At 44.1% G+C, this 14,202-nt stretch overlaps 1 protein-coding gene across 3 annotated transcripts in view; it reads right to left on the bottom strand.

The window, feature by feature from the left end:
* The window catches only part of INF2 (inverted formin 2), a 68,134-nt gene that overhangs the window by 19,694 nt on the left and 34,238 nt on the right, over positions 1-14,202 (bottom strand). For 2 of the 3 annotated variants that reach the window (XM_059723282.1, XM_059723283.1), the window contains exons 2-11: positions 11,439-11,847; positions 9,978-10,093; positions 9,221-9,380; positions 6,900-6,933; positions 4,874-5,015; positions 4,606-4,747; positions 3,285-4,109; positions 878-1,023; positions 727-788; positions 73-175 (exon numbers count right to left, since the gene is read on the bottom strand). In XM_059723282.1, coding sequence (XP_059579265.1) covers positions 73-175; positions 727-788; positions 878-1,023; positions 3,285-4,109; positions 4,606-4,747; positions 4,874-5,015; positions 6,900-6,933; positions 9,221-9,380; positions 9,978-10,093; positions 11,439-11,847 — 2,139 coding nt within the window. Of the gene's footprint in view, positions 1-72; positions 176-726; positions 789-877; positions 1,024-3,284; positions 4,110-4,605; positions 4,748-4,873; positions 5,016-6,895; positions 6,934-9,220; positions 9,381-9,977; positions 10,094-11,438; positions 11,848-14,202 lie in introns of those variants that run through there. The other variant, XM_006271372.4, reaches the window with a different exon arrangement.

Genomic DNA, 14,202 nt, shown 5'->3' with positions numbered 1-14,202 from the left:
ACACTGCAGAACTGCACCCCTGCTTACAGCTTTTGTGAACTGAATTGAATTTAAAGGCTTCTTTCTCCTAACCTCATGCTTTTCGGGTAGCAGCTTCAGTAGTTGTTTCAAAACTTCAACGTCAAACTTGGTCCTGTCCCCTTTCCGAATCATATCAGCTACCTCTTCATTTGAGCTGTAGGGAACAGGCATGGAATTAGAAACAGTCATGAAATGATGCATGTGGTACTGCAACCATAAGCCATTAAGCATAGTGCTAATTCTTTATGAAGAGGATCTATAACCCCCCATGAGAACTGCCTACTGGGAGGAAATACGATCCAGCGACTAGTGCAGACATAGACTTCCTGGGGGACTTTGGTCAAATCACTTAAGAGAAACTTTTAAAAGATATTTAGGTGCCTCAAGATGTGGCCAGGTGGGTTTTTTCAAAAGCACCTGAGGTTAGGCATTGATGGATGCCTGCAGGCATACACAAACACATTTTCCTCCTCATCTAGAAAATGAAGTTCATAGCACTTCCCTACCCCACAGGGATATTGGGAGGATGAATACATTTAAAAAGCCTAGAGATGCTCAGATATTACAGTGATTGGGACCATGGTGGTACAATAGGTAGACAAGATTTTTCAAGCTTTGCGTAGATTAATGTATCTGGAAGGAAAATAAAAGTCGCTTTCCAAAGTACCATTTTATTCAGCAAATGTGAAACCGGTCATATCTTACCATTTAAATTGCTTCAAAAAGATATTCAAGTTGAGACTTTTCTTGGAGTCTAAGAACGTGATCTGTTTTAAGAAATGACACTTTGGGTTAGAGGAGCCATATGCAGTGATCTTGATCTATATTTATCAAACAAATAGAAATAGCCCAATACCTCCTTTGGTTCTGCTTTGACAGGGGCAGTGGCTTTCTCCTTGGGGCTTGTTTGGGGAAAACAGAAGAGTTGTTCTATGCTCGTATAATCGGGCTCTATGGTTTCTTCGCTGCTGCTAGTCACTGACGCCCACATCGAGTGACTTTCTGAAAGAGAAACAGCATCAGTTTGGCTACAGACACAACCAAAAACTCAGAACTTCAGTTTTGAGACAATGCTACTGCCTGGAATAGAAATGCTCTGAAAGATAAATGAAAGGAGGAGAGAGGCACATTAGTCCCGGACTAATGTTAATTATTTAAGAATGGCAGCTCCCACAGTGCAGATCCCAAAGGTTTGAAGGCTAATTAAACCAGGGACGCTACAGCCACATGCTATTAACTGCACTGAAGGCAGGAGCCAAGCTAAATGGCTTTCCCCAACTTCTGTTAGCTCTCGCTGCTCTGCTGCATATCGCAGAGTTGCAGTGCGCGCACAAGATGCTGAGCTCCAATTAGGTTAATGCCTCTGTCTAGAATACTTAACGGGCTCCCCAGGCACAGGATCACTGTCTGGCTCATTAGGAACCATCTAGCTAATACCTGGGACATTTGGAAGCAGAGTTATCTGCAATGTTGCTTAACATGCTAGAGAATTCCACGGAGAGCCAGATGCGGAGAGAGGCACATCTTGGGGGTTATGTATGGTGACCATAATAATTTGAGAGAAATCTGGGGCGGAAAGGAGTGGGGGGGCACCAGTATGCACATGCGTGCACACACACAGCCCCGACCCTGCGGCTCCCCACGCACACCCCTACCCTGACTCTACTGAGCAAGCGACTCTGCTCACAGCCCAGCGGGGTCCAGACCAGGAAGCAGCCCACTGTTTCAACTCCCTGCAGAAAATTGAAGCAAAAGTCCAAGATTGGCACAAACCTGTCCGCGCGTGCCTGGCTCCTGACTCAGGAGTCTCGTGCAGGCAGGTTCCCACCAATCCGGGAATTTTGCTTCAATTCTCTCCAACGGGTGGGAAGCTGCGACAGTTTCCGAAATCCAGGACTGTCCCACCAATCTGGGATGTATGGTCACCCTAGGGTTATGTCAAAGCAAGGCTACAAGCTACAGTGCTTTCAGGAGCTCCCAGGCACGCAAGCACAGTGTATGCACAGCTCCATTCCTAATGTGATGCAGACTGACTCAATCAGCTGGTGGAGAGCAGGAAGGCTGTGGGCCTGTCTCCTTCCTATTTCTGGTAGGGTGGCTAACAGGATGTCTTCGGGGACCATGACTGGCCATTTTCTGCATGGGAATTTTCCTAATTATTATAAATTGTAAGTGCATCCAGTCTGGCTTCCCGTATAACTGGGCCATAGGGTTTCTTCAAATCATTTATTTATGTATTAGATGGGTAACTCCTGCTTGAACTAGAGCATATCTTCTAAAAAATCCACCCAATCTCAATTTGCTGTTTGAGAATCCACTAAAACGCTTGATAATTCTTTCAGTAATTTGTTCCAATGGTTCATTACCCGCATTAAACATTTTTCACACTATTTTAGGCCTAGGCTTGTTTACCTTCAACATCCAGTCATTGAATCTTGCTGTCTGGTAGATTAAAGAAGACCTCAATCTTGCATGTACCCATGTAGGTACTTATAGATGTGTCCCTTCACCTTCCGTGGTGAAAAACTAAACAAACTTTGCTCCTTAGGTCGTTCACTGTAAAACTTATTTTCCAATTGCTCAATTGTTTTTTTTTTTATGGCTCTTCTCTGAATTCTACCATTTTCCTCAAAGTCCTTGGCTTGTGGATAGCAGAACTGAATGGGGAATTGCAGTGGTAATCTCACAAGTGCAAAATAGAGGTAAAAATCCTGTCTATGACTCTGCAATACTCCCCTGCCTATATAGCCTTAGCAGCACTACATAATTCATGCTGACATGGTTTTCCACATTTCACTTCTCCCCACCTAATTTTTCCCCCCACAATTACCCAGGACAGAAAGCCTCCATTCTGGCCTGTCACAATTTGAACAACTTTGAAACCAGATCCATAGCTCGCTGAAGTTGATTGGAAGACTTATTGCTAGGGGGCTACGTGGAAGGGAAGTGAGGTGCCTTTTAGTTTGCAGTTCATTTAAAAAAAAAAAAAAGGCTTTTATTTCTAGACAAAATTGTCCCCAGCCAAAGACTTAACTAAGACATTCAATAGCTATTTCTGGGCTTATCTCCATGTTTCCTTTGAGCTTTGCTGCTCAGGTGTGAAGGAGGCATTAGGCTCTGTTTCCAGATGGAACTAAATCATAATAATTTTAGCCCATTCCAATAAAGCCAGCTGGATATGGGCAGTGCAAACACAGCTGAGCCCTTCTCCACAGCCCCTCTAAGAGCAGTGATGGACAGAGGGCAGCATCAGGAGCACCTACCTCTCACCACGTTGGTCGGCAGCTTCTGCCAGTTGAGTTTCTTCATCCTTAAGGTTGGAGTCTTCACCTTCTTGTGGAAGGGCCTGGCATAGCCGAGAGAATAGTTGACTTGGGCGACGACTATTTCTTCCCCATTGCCTCCCGGTGCCATGCCCGGCAGTAGGGGAGGGGGTGGGGGCACGCCTGCCATGCCTGGCAGTGGGGGAGGGGGAGGGGGCATTCCTGCCATGCCTGGCAGTGGGGGTGGGGGTGGGGGCACGCCTGCCATGCCTGGCAGTGGGGGCGGGGGTGGGGGTATGCCTGCCATGCCTGGGGGTGGGGGCACGCCTGCCATGCCTGGCAGTGGGGGAGGGGGAGGGGGCACGCCTGCCATGCCTGGCAGTGGGGGAGAGGGAGGGGGCATGCTTGCCATGCCTGGCAAAGGGGGAGGGGGAGGGGGCATGCTTGCCATGCCTGGCAGTGGGGGAGGGGAAGGAGGCATATGTGCCATGCCAGGCAATGGTGGAGGAGGAGGCGGCGGTGGTGATAGTGGGGTGGCAGCAGCAGCAAGGGGTGGAGATGTAGTCTTCCCTGGTGATGCTGAGCAGGTCGGAAGCTGCGAGGGCAGGATGGCCTCTGGAGGACTTGGTGGTGCTAGTGCGCTGGGGACAACGGCTGCCACAACAGGGCTCTGCTTTGCATTTGGCAGCTCCTCTAAGTCCGTGTCCGTTTGACTGCATTCATTTACATTCTCAGGCGATTGGTTTTGCTTTATTTTTTGTTTGTTTGGATGCTTCTTTACGGAGAGCAGTCTCTCGATGATGTCTTCAACGCTGTTCCCTTGTACTGTAAATATAACGTACTTAAACCAGGATAAACAGTGCAACCTAAACACTGGCATACCATTCAAATTCTTTCCAAACAATGTGTATGTATCTATGTCTATCCCCCTTGTTTCTTCACTTACACTGCTGAAGTCTGCAGATCTGTTTTACAGTGAGATTTTTCCCTAACGAACTCAGTATATGATCAAGACCCGGACTGAAAGCCAGATCCAAAATTGATTGCAATCTGCAGAAAGGCTTTCATGGTTGGAGGAGAACAATTTTTGGAGTTAGTTTACAGAGATGAGAAATGAAGTCCTGGCCCCACTGAAGCAGATGGTGAAATGTCCACTGATTTCAGTAGACCCAAGACTTCCATGCAGATGCACATTTATTTTCATTCTGAGTTCTGTTTAATCTTGATGGGTTCCAGACATGAAGTAACTTATGTATGCATGAAAAAGACTTAAGGAATGGAGAGCTAGGCTTGGGATACCAGTCAGTCAAAATAGTCTTACCATCATTTGCAAGCAGAATGGCCCTGTTTGCTAAGGTAACCAAGGATTCCCACAGCAGCAGGCTGGAGTGATGAGAAGATTCCAGATGCAAAAGGCTCTGGAGAATGGACAGCAGTTGGATAGAGGCTGGAGAGCTACTCACCTAAAATACAAGGCAACTCCTATTAATTCTTTCATACGTGAGGCCAGCACCCATTTCTTGTGTGGAGTGATGGATACTGGTGTTATCACTGCAGAAACGTTATCTCAAAAGTGAGGGCCTACTTACTTTATTGAACAGAGATGTAAAGACCTCCTGGTGATTGTTCATGTCAATCCCATCACTTATCTTTAGCAATTCCTCGTCATCTTCTGTCTTGGCCTCCTCAAATGTTTCACACTGGATAAGCAGATCATCCTCTTCTATGTCTCTGCCATGCCAGAACATTTGTTTTAATTGGAGAGAGTCTATAATCATTTTTCAGTAATACTTCTCTGCTTGTAATGACTGGTGTCTTTTTACCACCCCCCTCGACTTGGCTGATGATCACTGCTGGAATTATTTGCCTTTCCATTATCCATAGAGGAACAAACCCCACCCATATGTTCTCACACTGAGCACTATCTTCCTCTGCAGTAAACTCCAAAGTAAATCAGCATGCCAGAATCTGGCTCAGTCTGAGTTTTGTAAGGGGGCATAATAATTGGAAAAAAAAAAAAAATTTGCTGGACACTTTCACATTTCTGTTTTTCCCCTCTGCTATTTGGCTCAAGACAAAGAAAGGACATTCAAATCTCAGAAGTCAAGTGAAGTTCCTTCCAAGTTGCTGAACATTTTGTTAAAAATCCTAAAAGAAGAATATTCTGTGAAAACTTCTAAGAACTTGCAGCACAGAAACACTCCCCTCCTTAGCGGAGATTAATGGAAACATCATTTATATTCTAGTTGTTAAAGGGCTGTGATAGAGATTCCAGTTATGTGGATATATTTTTTTTTTTAAATATGCATTTTGAATCTTCAATGGTTTCCTTATGAAACAGCCTTCTAAATGAACAAACTGTGTGAACAGGTATGTCCAGATGCACTTGATCAATAAGTGCCTTAGGCCCCTGGCAGACATTAATATAATCACACAATTAAGATCTAACAAATGTTATCCTGGATCCCAAAAACTATGCTGGCCGTGCAAGGCAGGATGCATGATTTTGGTGACTGGGATTAAATTAGTTGGGTCCCAATTGCATAGCTGCTGGTGCATGGGCCTAGGCTTCCCATGCCTGGACCTTCAAAAGGAGCTGTGGAAAGTGTAGCTATTGGAGACTGGTTCCCAGGAAGTCCCTTCAATTTGCTGGTGAGAAGGGAGTTACCCCCTGATGCTGGGTTCCCTGTGCTTGGACCTTTAAAGGCACACTAGGCAGCACAGCATTGGGAATCAGTCCCTGATACTGGGCTGCCTGGTGTGTCTTTAAGCTTGTCGATGCAGGGAAACCCAGCATGGAGCCATTCTCTGATCTCGTATTCCCCTCATATTCACATATGCAAAGGGCACACATGCAGCTGGGTTGCACATAGGCTTAGGGAGCCTGGGATCAGGGAGTCCCTCCCCAAGTCAGGCTTCTGTGCTAGCATGTTCATGCCACACATGCAATACAAACCAATCATAAAGAAGTTCCACATTAAATGTGGAAGAATTGAATTGCATGATGTCATGTCTATCAGGGGCCTTAGACAGATGTTTCTGGGACAAGCAGCAGCGGCAGCAAACAGGCCTTAAAAATGCCAGGCCGCTCAACACCACTCTAGGGTATAGACTACTCAAGCTATACTCTGTTCAGTACTCTCCCTCTAAAGCATCAATTCCTGCCACTACCTAAGCTGGGGTACTGGGCTAGATGGACCATTTGTTTGCTCCTGTATTATGCTTCTTATGTTCTTATGATATAGGCTCAGTTTGAGATGTGGACTCACCAAACCAACAGTACGTTGGTTCACAAAGGTCTGATTGGTTTGAGTTTAAAAACTGCTTGCAAGAATTAATCATGGCCACTGCTCCTATTAGTGTTGGGGTCTTTGTGGATGTGGCAATATTTTTCCTCTTAAAATCTGGTAAATGGTGTGTTAAGTCAGGATGGCCTAAAATACCTTTGGCTCCATTTTAAGAGATTTTTTTATCATCCTTTTCACTCAACCCATTCTAACCAAGCTTGTTTATTTTATACAAATAAAAGGAATTGCTCAAACACTTGCTGTGTTTCTATAGTTATATCTAAGTAAACTTCCTTTTATAGTGAAAATTGAATAGAAAAAACCTTACCTTAGTTTGTTCAACATATCCAACAACTGCAGACCTGCAAGGGGGAGAAAACATATCTTGCATTATGACCTACTAGAATGTAGGCACTTGTGATGGCATTAGAGAATGAATTTCTTTGCAACTCTATCCTCCCCCCTCTGTCCTTTCATAAATGCAAATAATTTGATTGCTTTTGGAGGTGTGGGTATTTATTATCATCATGATGACTTAATTTTACTGTTGAAATCTCTACTGATTATGGACAGTACTATATGGAGAGCTAAGAGCCCAATTCTGCAAACACTTAAGCACAAGTTTAACTTTACCTACTGTCCATAATAACATGGTCTTTGACGAGGAGCAGGGAATGTTAAGCATGTGTTTTAAGTCTTTGCAGGTTCAGTGACTACAAAAAAAGAATGTTAACTGAGGAACTTGTGGGCCTTGATCTTGCAATTATTTGTGCATCTGGAAAATCTCTTTGAGCCAAGTATTTCAGGAGCTTAGTTTACAATGCTGTTTAAGAGCATAAATGTGTGAACTGCACATGAAGTCTCTTAAAATGGAACATCTGTATATCTGCCTCATCAGCTATTGTATTACTCCTGTTCAAGCAATTAGAATAAGCTGTGTTGTTTTTAAATTGTGTGCTATATTTAAAGGGCCAAACTGAGTCACTCCTGGCAAAAGGAAGCATGGCTCTCATTAACTGTGAACAGAACTGCTCCAGAACTGAAGTTGGCTGCTCCAGAACTCGAATGAAGGTTGGCATGCTATAGAAAAGGGTTGATTAAAATAGCTCCTGGAACATGGGTTACAATATGCAGGATAATTTAAGTGGGAGTTCTGTTAGGATACAAAGGGAAAAGATTGAACTGATATGAAAGGGAGGAACAAGGCTTACAACAATCTACTAAAGGATGTTTCTCAGAGATAAAAACAGAGTTGAGTTGGAAGTCAGTAAGTTGGTGCTGAGTCGGACTACTTATTAATATATGATGCTTGATGTGATGCAATTTGTACACTTTTATTTTTCAAACTATTCTAAATACTGTATTTATTTACCTATCACATGCAACATTTCCCCCAAACTGAGGCACGTGTCTTTAGTGAGGAAGCCGATTACCCTGCTAGAGCAGAAGTATGGGGAAGCTAGAACAGCTGGGGGTGTGCTTCATTCTGGCTGCATGCAGCCAGAATGAAATCCAATTTTCAGGGTCACTTGCTCATCCCCTGCTGCTCAGCCAAAGGCTAAAGGTTTAACCCTCTCACAGCCACTGCTGAATTAGCAGGAGCTTTTGGTCGAGCAGCCAATATTCCAGGAAAAAAATATTTTCTTCATTCTGCCTTCCTACAACAAGGTGCATCTTATTTGAGGACATGTGGTATACAAGAAACTATGGTGTATTTACTCATGTGTTGAAAACAGAGTAGATAAAAATCAATTATTAAAAAAAAAGGATTTTTTAAAATTTAAATCAGATTTTTTTTAAATTTAATCAGATTTTTTTGTTAAGATGCTTTTAAAAATAATAAATTTATATAGAGAGAGTTTTAATTTAAGGTATGTTTAAAGCTCAATGATATCATCATAGAATAGGGATTATAACTTCTAGTTATATATTATTTGAGACAATATATTCATGTAACCTTTTTAGAAGTAGGTCGCAAGAGGCCATAGACTATGTTAGGGGCCCAATCTCATGGGGTCCCTAGAGGCTCCTTCATAGATTAGTAAAGACTAAAGAAAACCACTCTACCCAATGGGACTCAGTGCTCAGTCTAGAAGATCTCATTAAACATCTCTGTGATGCTCAGTTTCAGTTCTCAAACTGTTGATTTGTCTCCAGAGATCATAGGCAGACATGGTTCTTTGGGCAGATGTGATATCTTTTCTAAGATCAGCTAAATAGTTGGAAAACAATGTTCTTTGCAAGTTTTCAGGCACAAACACCCTTCTTCATGCATAGGCAGAGTTTATTGTTTCCAGAGATAACATCCTTATTAACAGCAATATACGGAAATGAGAGATAACAGACCTGATTACCCACCCACCAGCCCTATTGTCTCTCTGCAAGTTTGTATACACAGAACAAGCCCTTACCTCTCTCTAAAAGTGCAAAGTTTCAAAAAGTTAAATGAATAAAGAATATCAATGACAAGAATGCACTTCTTGTAGAAAACAATGATTAAAGCAAGGCCTCCTGCCCACTGATTCAAATAATGATTTAAATCTATTTGGTTTAAATCAAATCCACCCTGGCTGGAAGCAGGCAACAAAATGCTCTGGATTCAAGAGGCTAATTCCCATGGAGAGAATGGGGTCTGAGCAACTTTCTTACCAATAAACTCATTTCTGATTTGCACCCTGACTCTTAGGTCTTCTGTTGCCAGTATTATCGCATTGATGACACTTAGCAGTGTTCCCATGTAAGGTACATTATCTGTGGTTGAGAGCTCATTCATTATGACACTGAACCGATACTGCTGGTTCTTCACGGTCTGTTAAGAAAGACACAAGGGTTACTGCAGACTTTCGTGTTCAGAAACCTCCTCCTTTAAGACCAGATTCTAAAACAACTTCTGCATCTTAAATCCTCGTCAGTGGAGGGAAAAGATGTGGGGGAAAGGAGGGACTTTCAGTCATGGAACAAGCATCTAATCAGCAGTGGAAATACCTGGGATCTTCTCTCTAGCACTGGAGGACATCTTGCTTGGACCTTTGTTGAGATACATGGCCTCTCCCTAATATAGTTCCCAAGCCTTATTTTTACAGGCGGAGAGACCCAGAGAAATAGTGCCTTTGTCCTTGAGTTAGGCCAACCACAGAGATCTGAGGGCTGCCTGTAGCCGAGTCACTGAGCAGCCGCTCAGATTTCTGCTGATGTGGAAGGGAGGTTTCTTTTTTTTTCTGACCAAGCCAAACCTCCTATAAAATTAATATTTGACTTCCTGCTCATCAGCAGTATGATGTAAACTGACCCCTAAGCCTGCATGGGAGAGAACTGGCCATAGATCTGATTAGTGGGCTGCCAACAGAACAGTAAGAAATACTGTACAGGGAACTATTATGGATGATAACTCTACTTCTGCACTTACCTTGTAATGGTCCAGAGCATCCAAAGCCAGAGCATGGCCACTGGGACAGTACATGCAGAGTGCAGCTAGCAGTTCAAACACCTGCTTTTTCACCATGACGTTAGATGTGTCTAGTGCTGCAGAACAAGAAAGCATGGATATTGGTGCGTAATGCTCTGAAAGATCCTCCCGGTCCAGGACCTTTCACCCATCCCAGCTATGTCCTTATGACTCCATGTGAGCTTGCAAATATTAGCATATCCTGCTCAGTGAAAAATCTCGACACTTGATTTATACATTTTTATTTTAAATTTGCAGAAATTGTTTAGTTCCTTGAATGGCAGACAAAATACTCATTTTTTGTGAGTATCTTGTTTTGTTTTGGGTTTTGTTTTGGGGTTTTTTTTGCATGAATACAGTTCTAGTTTTCATTTAGATGGGCCCAAAATGCATGTCAAGTAACCCAATTGCTCTAATCACCCCTCCTGAATTTCTGTGTTCCCTGTTTCCCTCTCTGTGTGTCCTAGTAGGAATTGCTCAGGATATCTTAATTGTTTTTTGCCGTTGAAGAAAGGCTGGATTGCTAAACAGGGTAGAAATTCCCAATTGTATATATTGTATCTGGGTAAAATACATTTTTGGAAAGGAGAAAAGGGAAGCTCCCCTTTAAACTTGAGAACCAGGACTTAAAATTATGTGGGGGTTTTAAATGGATGTAAATTAATGGCTATGGCTTGATTAAAGTGACACAGATCTCTACTGAGGTTAGCTTCATTGTGGTTAGCTTTGTACAAATAAGTGCTGTCCTGAAGAGTTTACAATCTATATAAAGACAGACAAAAGGTAGAAAAATGAATTATCATCTTTGTTTTATGGATGGGAACAGACTGAGACACTGGGGGAGTCTGTCACCAGGCTAAGTACAGAACCCAGGTTTTCTGAGTTTAGGAAAAAAAGGAATTGCCTTCCTTTATATCGGTTATAACTGTCAAGGCTTCACTGAGTAACTTGACTCCCTATTTTGTGGCATAAGAAAGAATGAGCATCAAACATCTGCTTACTAGGTGAGGGGTGAGACTGAATGAACCAGAAGGGCCCATGTTATGCCAAGACAGACTGTCTCTAAACTTTAGCAAACACAAAAGGCTTGTATGTGGAAATGGGCATGATGTTTTCCTCCCCCCTGATTCTGCACTAGAAACTGGAAGGACTGCTGCTATAATAAAGAAGGGGTTCTTTGTGAGGAAAATAATCTGTTTTACAGCAACAGGCATCCAAATAACATCTAACGTATGTGTAAGGGCATATGCTAGAGCCCCTATGTATTTAAAAGATTGCAGAATTATACAATTAATTCAAAGGAAACTGTAGTTGGTGAAATATGTTCAGAGCAGAGCAAATAGCTAAGCAGCAGGAAGCCTTATTAAGAAGCTTTCTGCTGTCTAGTACATGTGGCTTGAAAGGAAGGGTGACTGTTCTTACCTTGAGAGAGTTTTCTGATGTAGCCTTCATTGTCCACAATGTATTCAATTCCCCTCTGGGAGTTCATTACTGCTCGTACACAATTAATGCAGGTGAGCTGAAGCAAGGCATCAGAAATCTTGGACACTCCTCGCCCAGACAGCCTGTCCAGGGCTTCTAGGAGCAGATCGAGGCCACACAGTTCCAGGAACTGGACCATCCAGCTGTCATCGCTGCTCTCCAGCCGCTTCTTGAGCCCAGAGTAGTTCACCACAGAAGGGATTTGGAGGAGGCGAATGCACAGCTCTGGCTCTGCATTTTCCAGGTTGGCCTCTGTCTGGTCGCTCTCCTGGGACCCAAGCTTCTCCTTCAAGGCAGCCCATTTCTTGTGGGCACCTTCTTTCTTGAAAGACATTGTGAATAATCTCTCCTTAAAGGGAAAGAAAAGATCAGGTAAGAACAACTCTTTTAATGCACAGGCACTTCTCATGGCCATCAGAGATGTAAACCTGAGACACATTGAAGGTCTTTATTCTCAAGTCAAATTGGAAGTGCCCAGCAGGTACGTGACCCATGGAAGAATACCTCTCCAGCTATGGAATAAACATACCACTTCATTTAATCCACCCATATTTTGATCGATCACTGCAATTCATCCAGAATTTTAACCACTAGTTAAACCAGGGGTGTTAAACTTGGTCAAATAAAGTGGCTACCCTGGCCAGACTGCACCACATATGGCAGCAGCCCCAGCAGCTCTGTGACTGTGATGTGAGCAGGGAATACTCCAGCCAGTCCATGACCCATGTTGCACATGGTGCTTGCTTGCAGCATGGGTACTGGACTTGCCACAGTGGGCTCTATGGGTGGCGTGTGCCCCAGAGCAGTGGCACAATGTGGCTAGGGTAGCTATCATGTGCAGTGCAGCCGTTGCTCCGGCTGGACCACGCCACATGCAGCGCTCGTTCTGGCCAGTCCAGGATCTGTACTACACACAGAGTGGGTCCCAGACCTGCTGGAATGGCCATGGGACCTGGTATACTGGGGGAATGGGAGAGGGAAGGGGATGGAGAGGGGGAGGGGGTCCGTTGGCCCAATCCAGCCTGCAGACTGGCCCTGCACCATGGGCACACGTTGTACCCCATGTAGGTCTGACCAGACCCAAGTGCAGCACTGGGAGCTGAATGGCGGGACTTTGCAGGCTGGATCTGGTCCTTGGGCCGTATGTTTGACACCTCAGAGTTAAACCATTAGCTTTAGCCATTAGTGCATCAAAGGCTGCAGACACAGTCTAATAAATTTACATCAATGCATCAATCCCTAGCCATTGGCCAGTTTGCCCACAGGGAAAAGGATAGTGTTGAAAGTGCCATAGCTGCAGGTGTTTGCTATTTTCCTCTAGTCCAGAGCTCCTTACCTTACAAAATCTAAATGAGGGTTTGCTCTTGGTGGCAGTATACAGAAGTAGCCGAAAAAGTGTTCTTCCCTTCCCGTTTCCTGAAACTGTATTTTATTCATTTTTATTTTTTGACTGAGATTTCAAATCCTGAAAATGTTGGCTGGAAACAGAAATTGTGGGGGAGGGCCTTATGATCAAAAGATTTCCAGTAAAAACCTCTTTCCTCTCCCCTCACCACAGAGAAACCACTTGCCAGAATTTGTATTTGTCTATTTTTTATCATTTAAATCATTAGGGGAACATTTTGACCAGGCTCTTACTGGGTTTGTTTGCTTCATCCGTGATCTTGACTGTGTCATGTGGCGCTGGCTAGTAAGTGTGTTTTACTCTCTATTAAATGGTAATTCCACACGTACGGGGTGGGTTGTAGAGATGGAGAGGGGGTGTCGCATGTCCATTTAAATGGACACACACATTAACGCACACATTGCAGCCCACTGAGGCGGGATGAGAAACAAGGCACGAGAGTCATGAAGCTATTGCCCCTCCTTTGAAGCATCCGAAGTCTGAAAGTTTGTCTCTGCTCCTCTCCCACTGGTGTCCAGAGCAGAGCAGAGTGGAGTGAGAGGAACATGTAATACAGTGACACTTCGCCCTCGGTAGCTGGGGTCACACATGCAGTCAGTGTTAACCAAAGAACCACAACCACATCCACATCCCTCTTTTCCATTCCTTTTTCATGTCCTTCTGACAAGGTATTTAGCAGAATTTGCAGATTTGTTGGAATCGGACATGGCCGGGCCGTAAGCGCTTCTGCTACGACCTACGAGCTTGCAACCTCTGGGCTGTCAACTGTACTCCTTGGCACCCACACCACCCCAGTCCCCATCTGCGTCCCTCAGTGAACTGTGGCAAATCTGTTCCAGACCCAAAGTGAAAAGCTACAGCACGCTCCATAATGTGCCCAGTCCAACAAAGCAAAATGCTTGAAGTGTGGCCCGCCTTTGAGGTTTGCTAAATTTCTGCATGGACTTATTTAAAACGTACCCAGTCCATGCCATACAAAACCCCAAGCACTTGGATAACACTTCTTGAGGAGGTGTTGAGGTGAAGCGCCACGTGTGGTTCAGTAGCTGCAGTCTGAGTAAATGAAGTTAAACACGATGCATGCACCTTGCACAGGGCACTGGCTCTACCTACCAATGGGCTAGGAAGGGGGCAGGGGGACGCTGCTCCTCTGGGTAAGCGATTGTGGCTCCGCTTCTTCTAAACAACCTTGCTGTGTGGTGAGAAGTGGAGAAAGAGAGAGGGAAACTGAGCAACTCGGGTAGAAACGAGCTCAAGCCTGACCTGCTACAGTCCTGTTAGGCAGTAGGTGGCCAGCGC

This window comes from Alligator mississippiensis, chromosome 2 (genome assembly GCF_030867095.1).
Source record: "Alligator mississippiensis isolate rAllMis1 chromosome 2, rAllMis1, whole genome shotgun sequence".
Classification (NCBI taxonomy): domain Eukaryota; kingdom Metazoa; phylum Chordata; order Crocodylia; family Alligatoridae; genus Alligator; species Alligator mississippiensis.
This window is presented reverse-complemented; position numbering and strand designations above follow the sequence as displayed.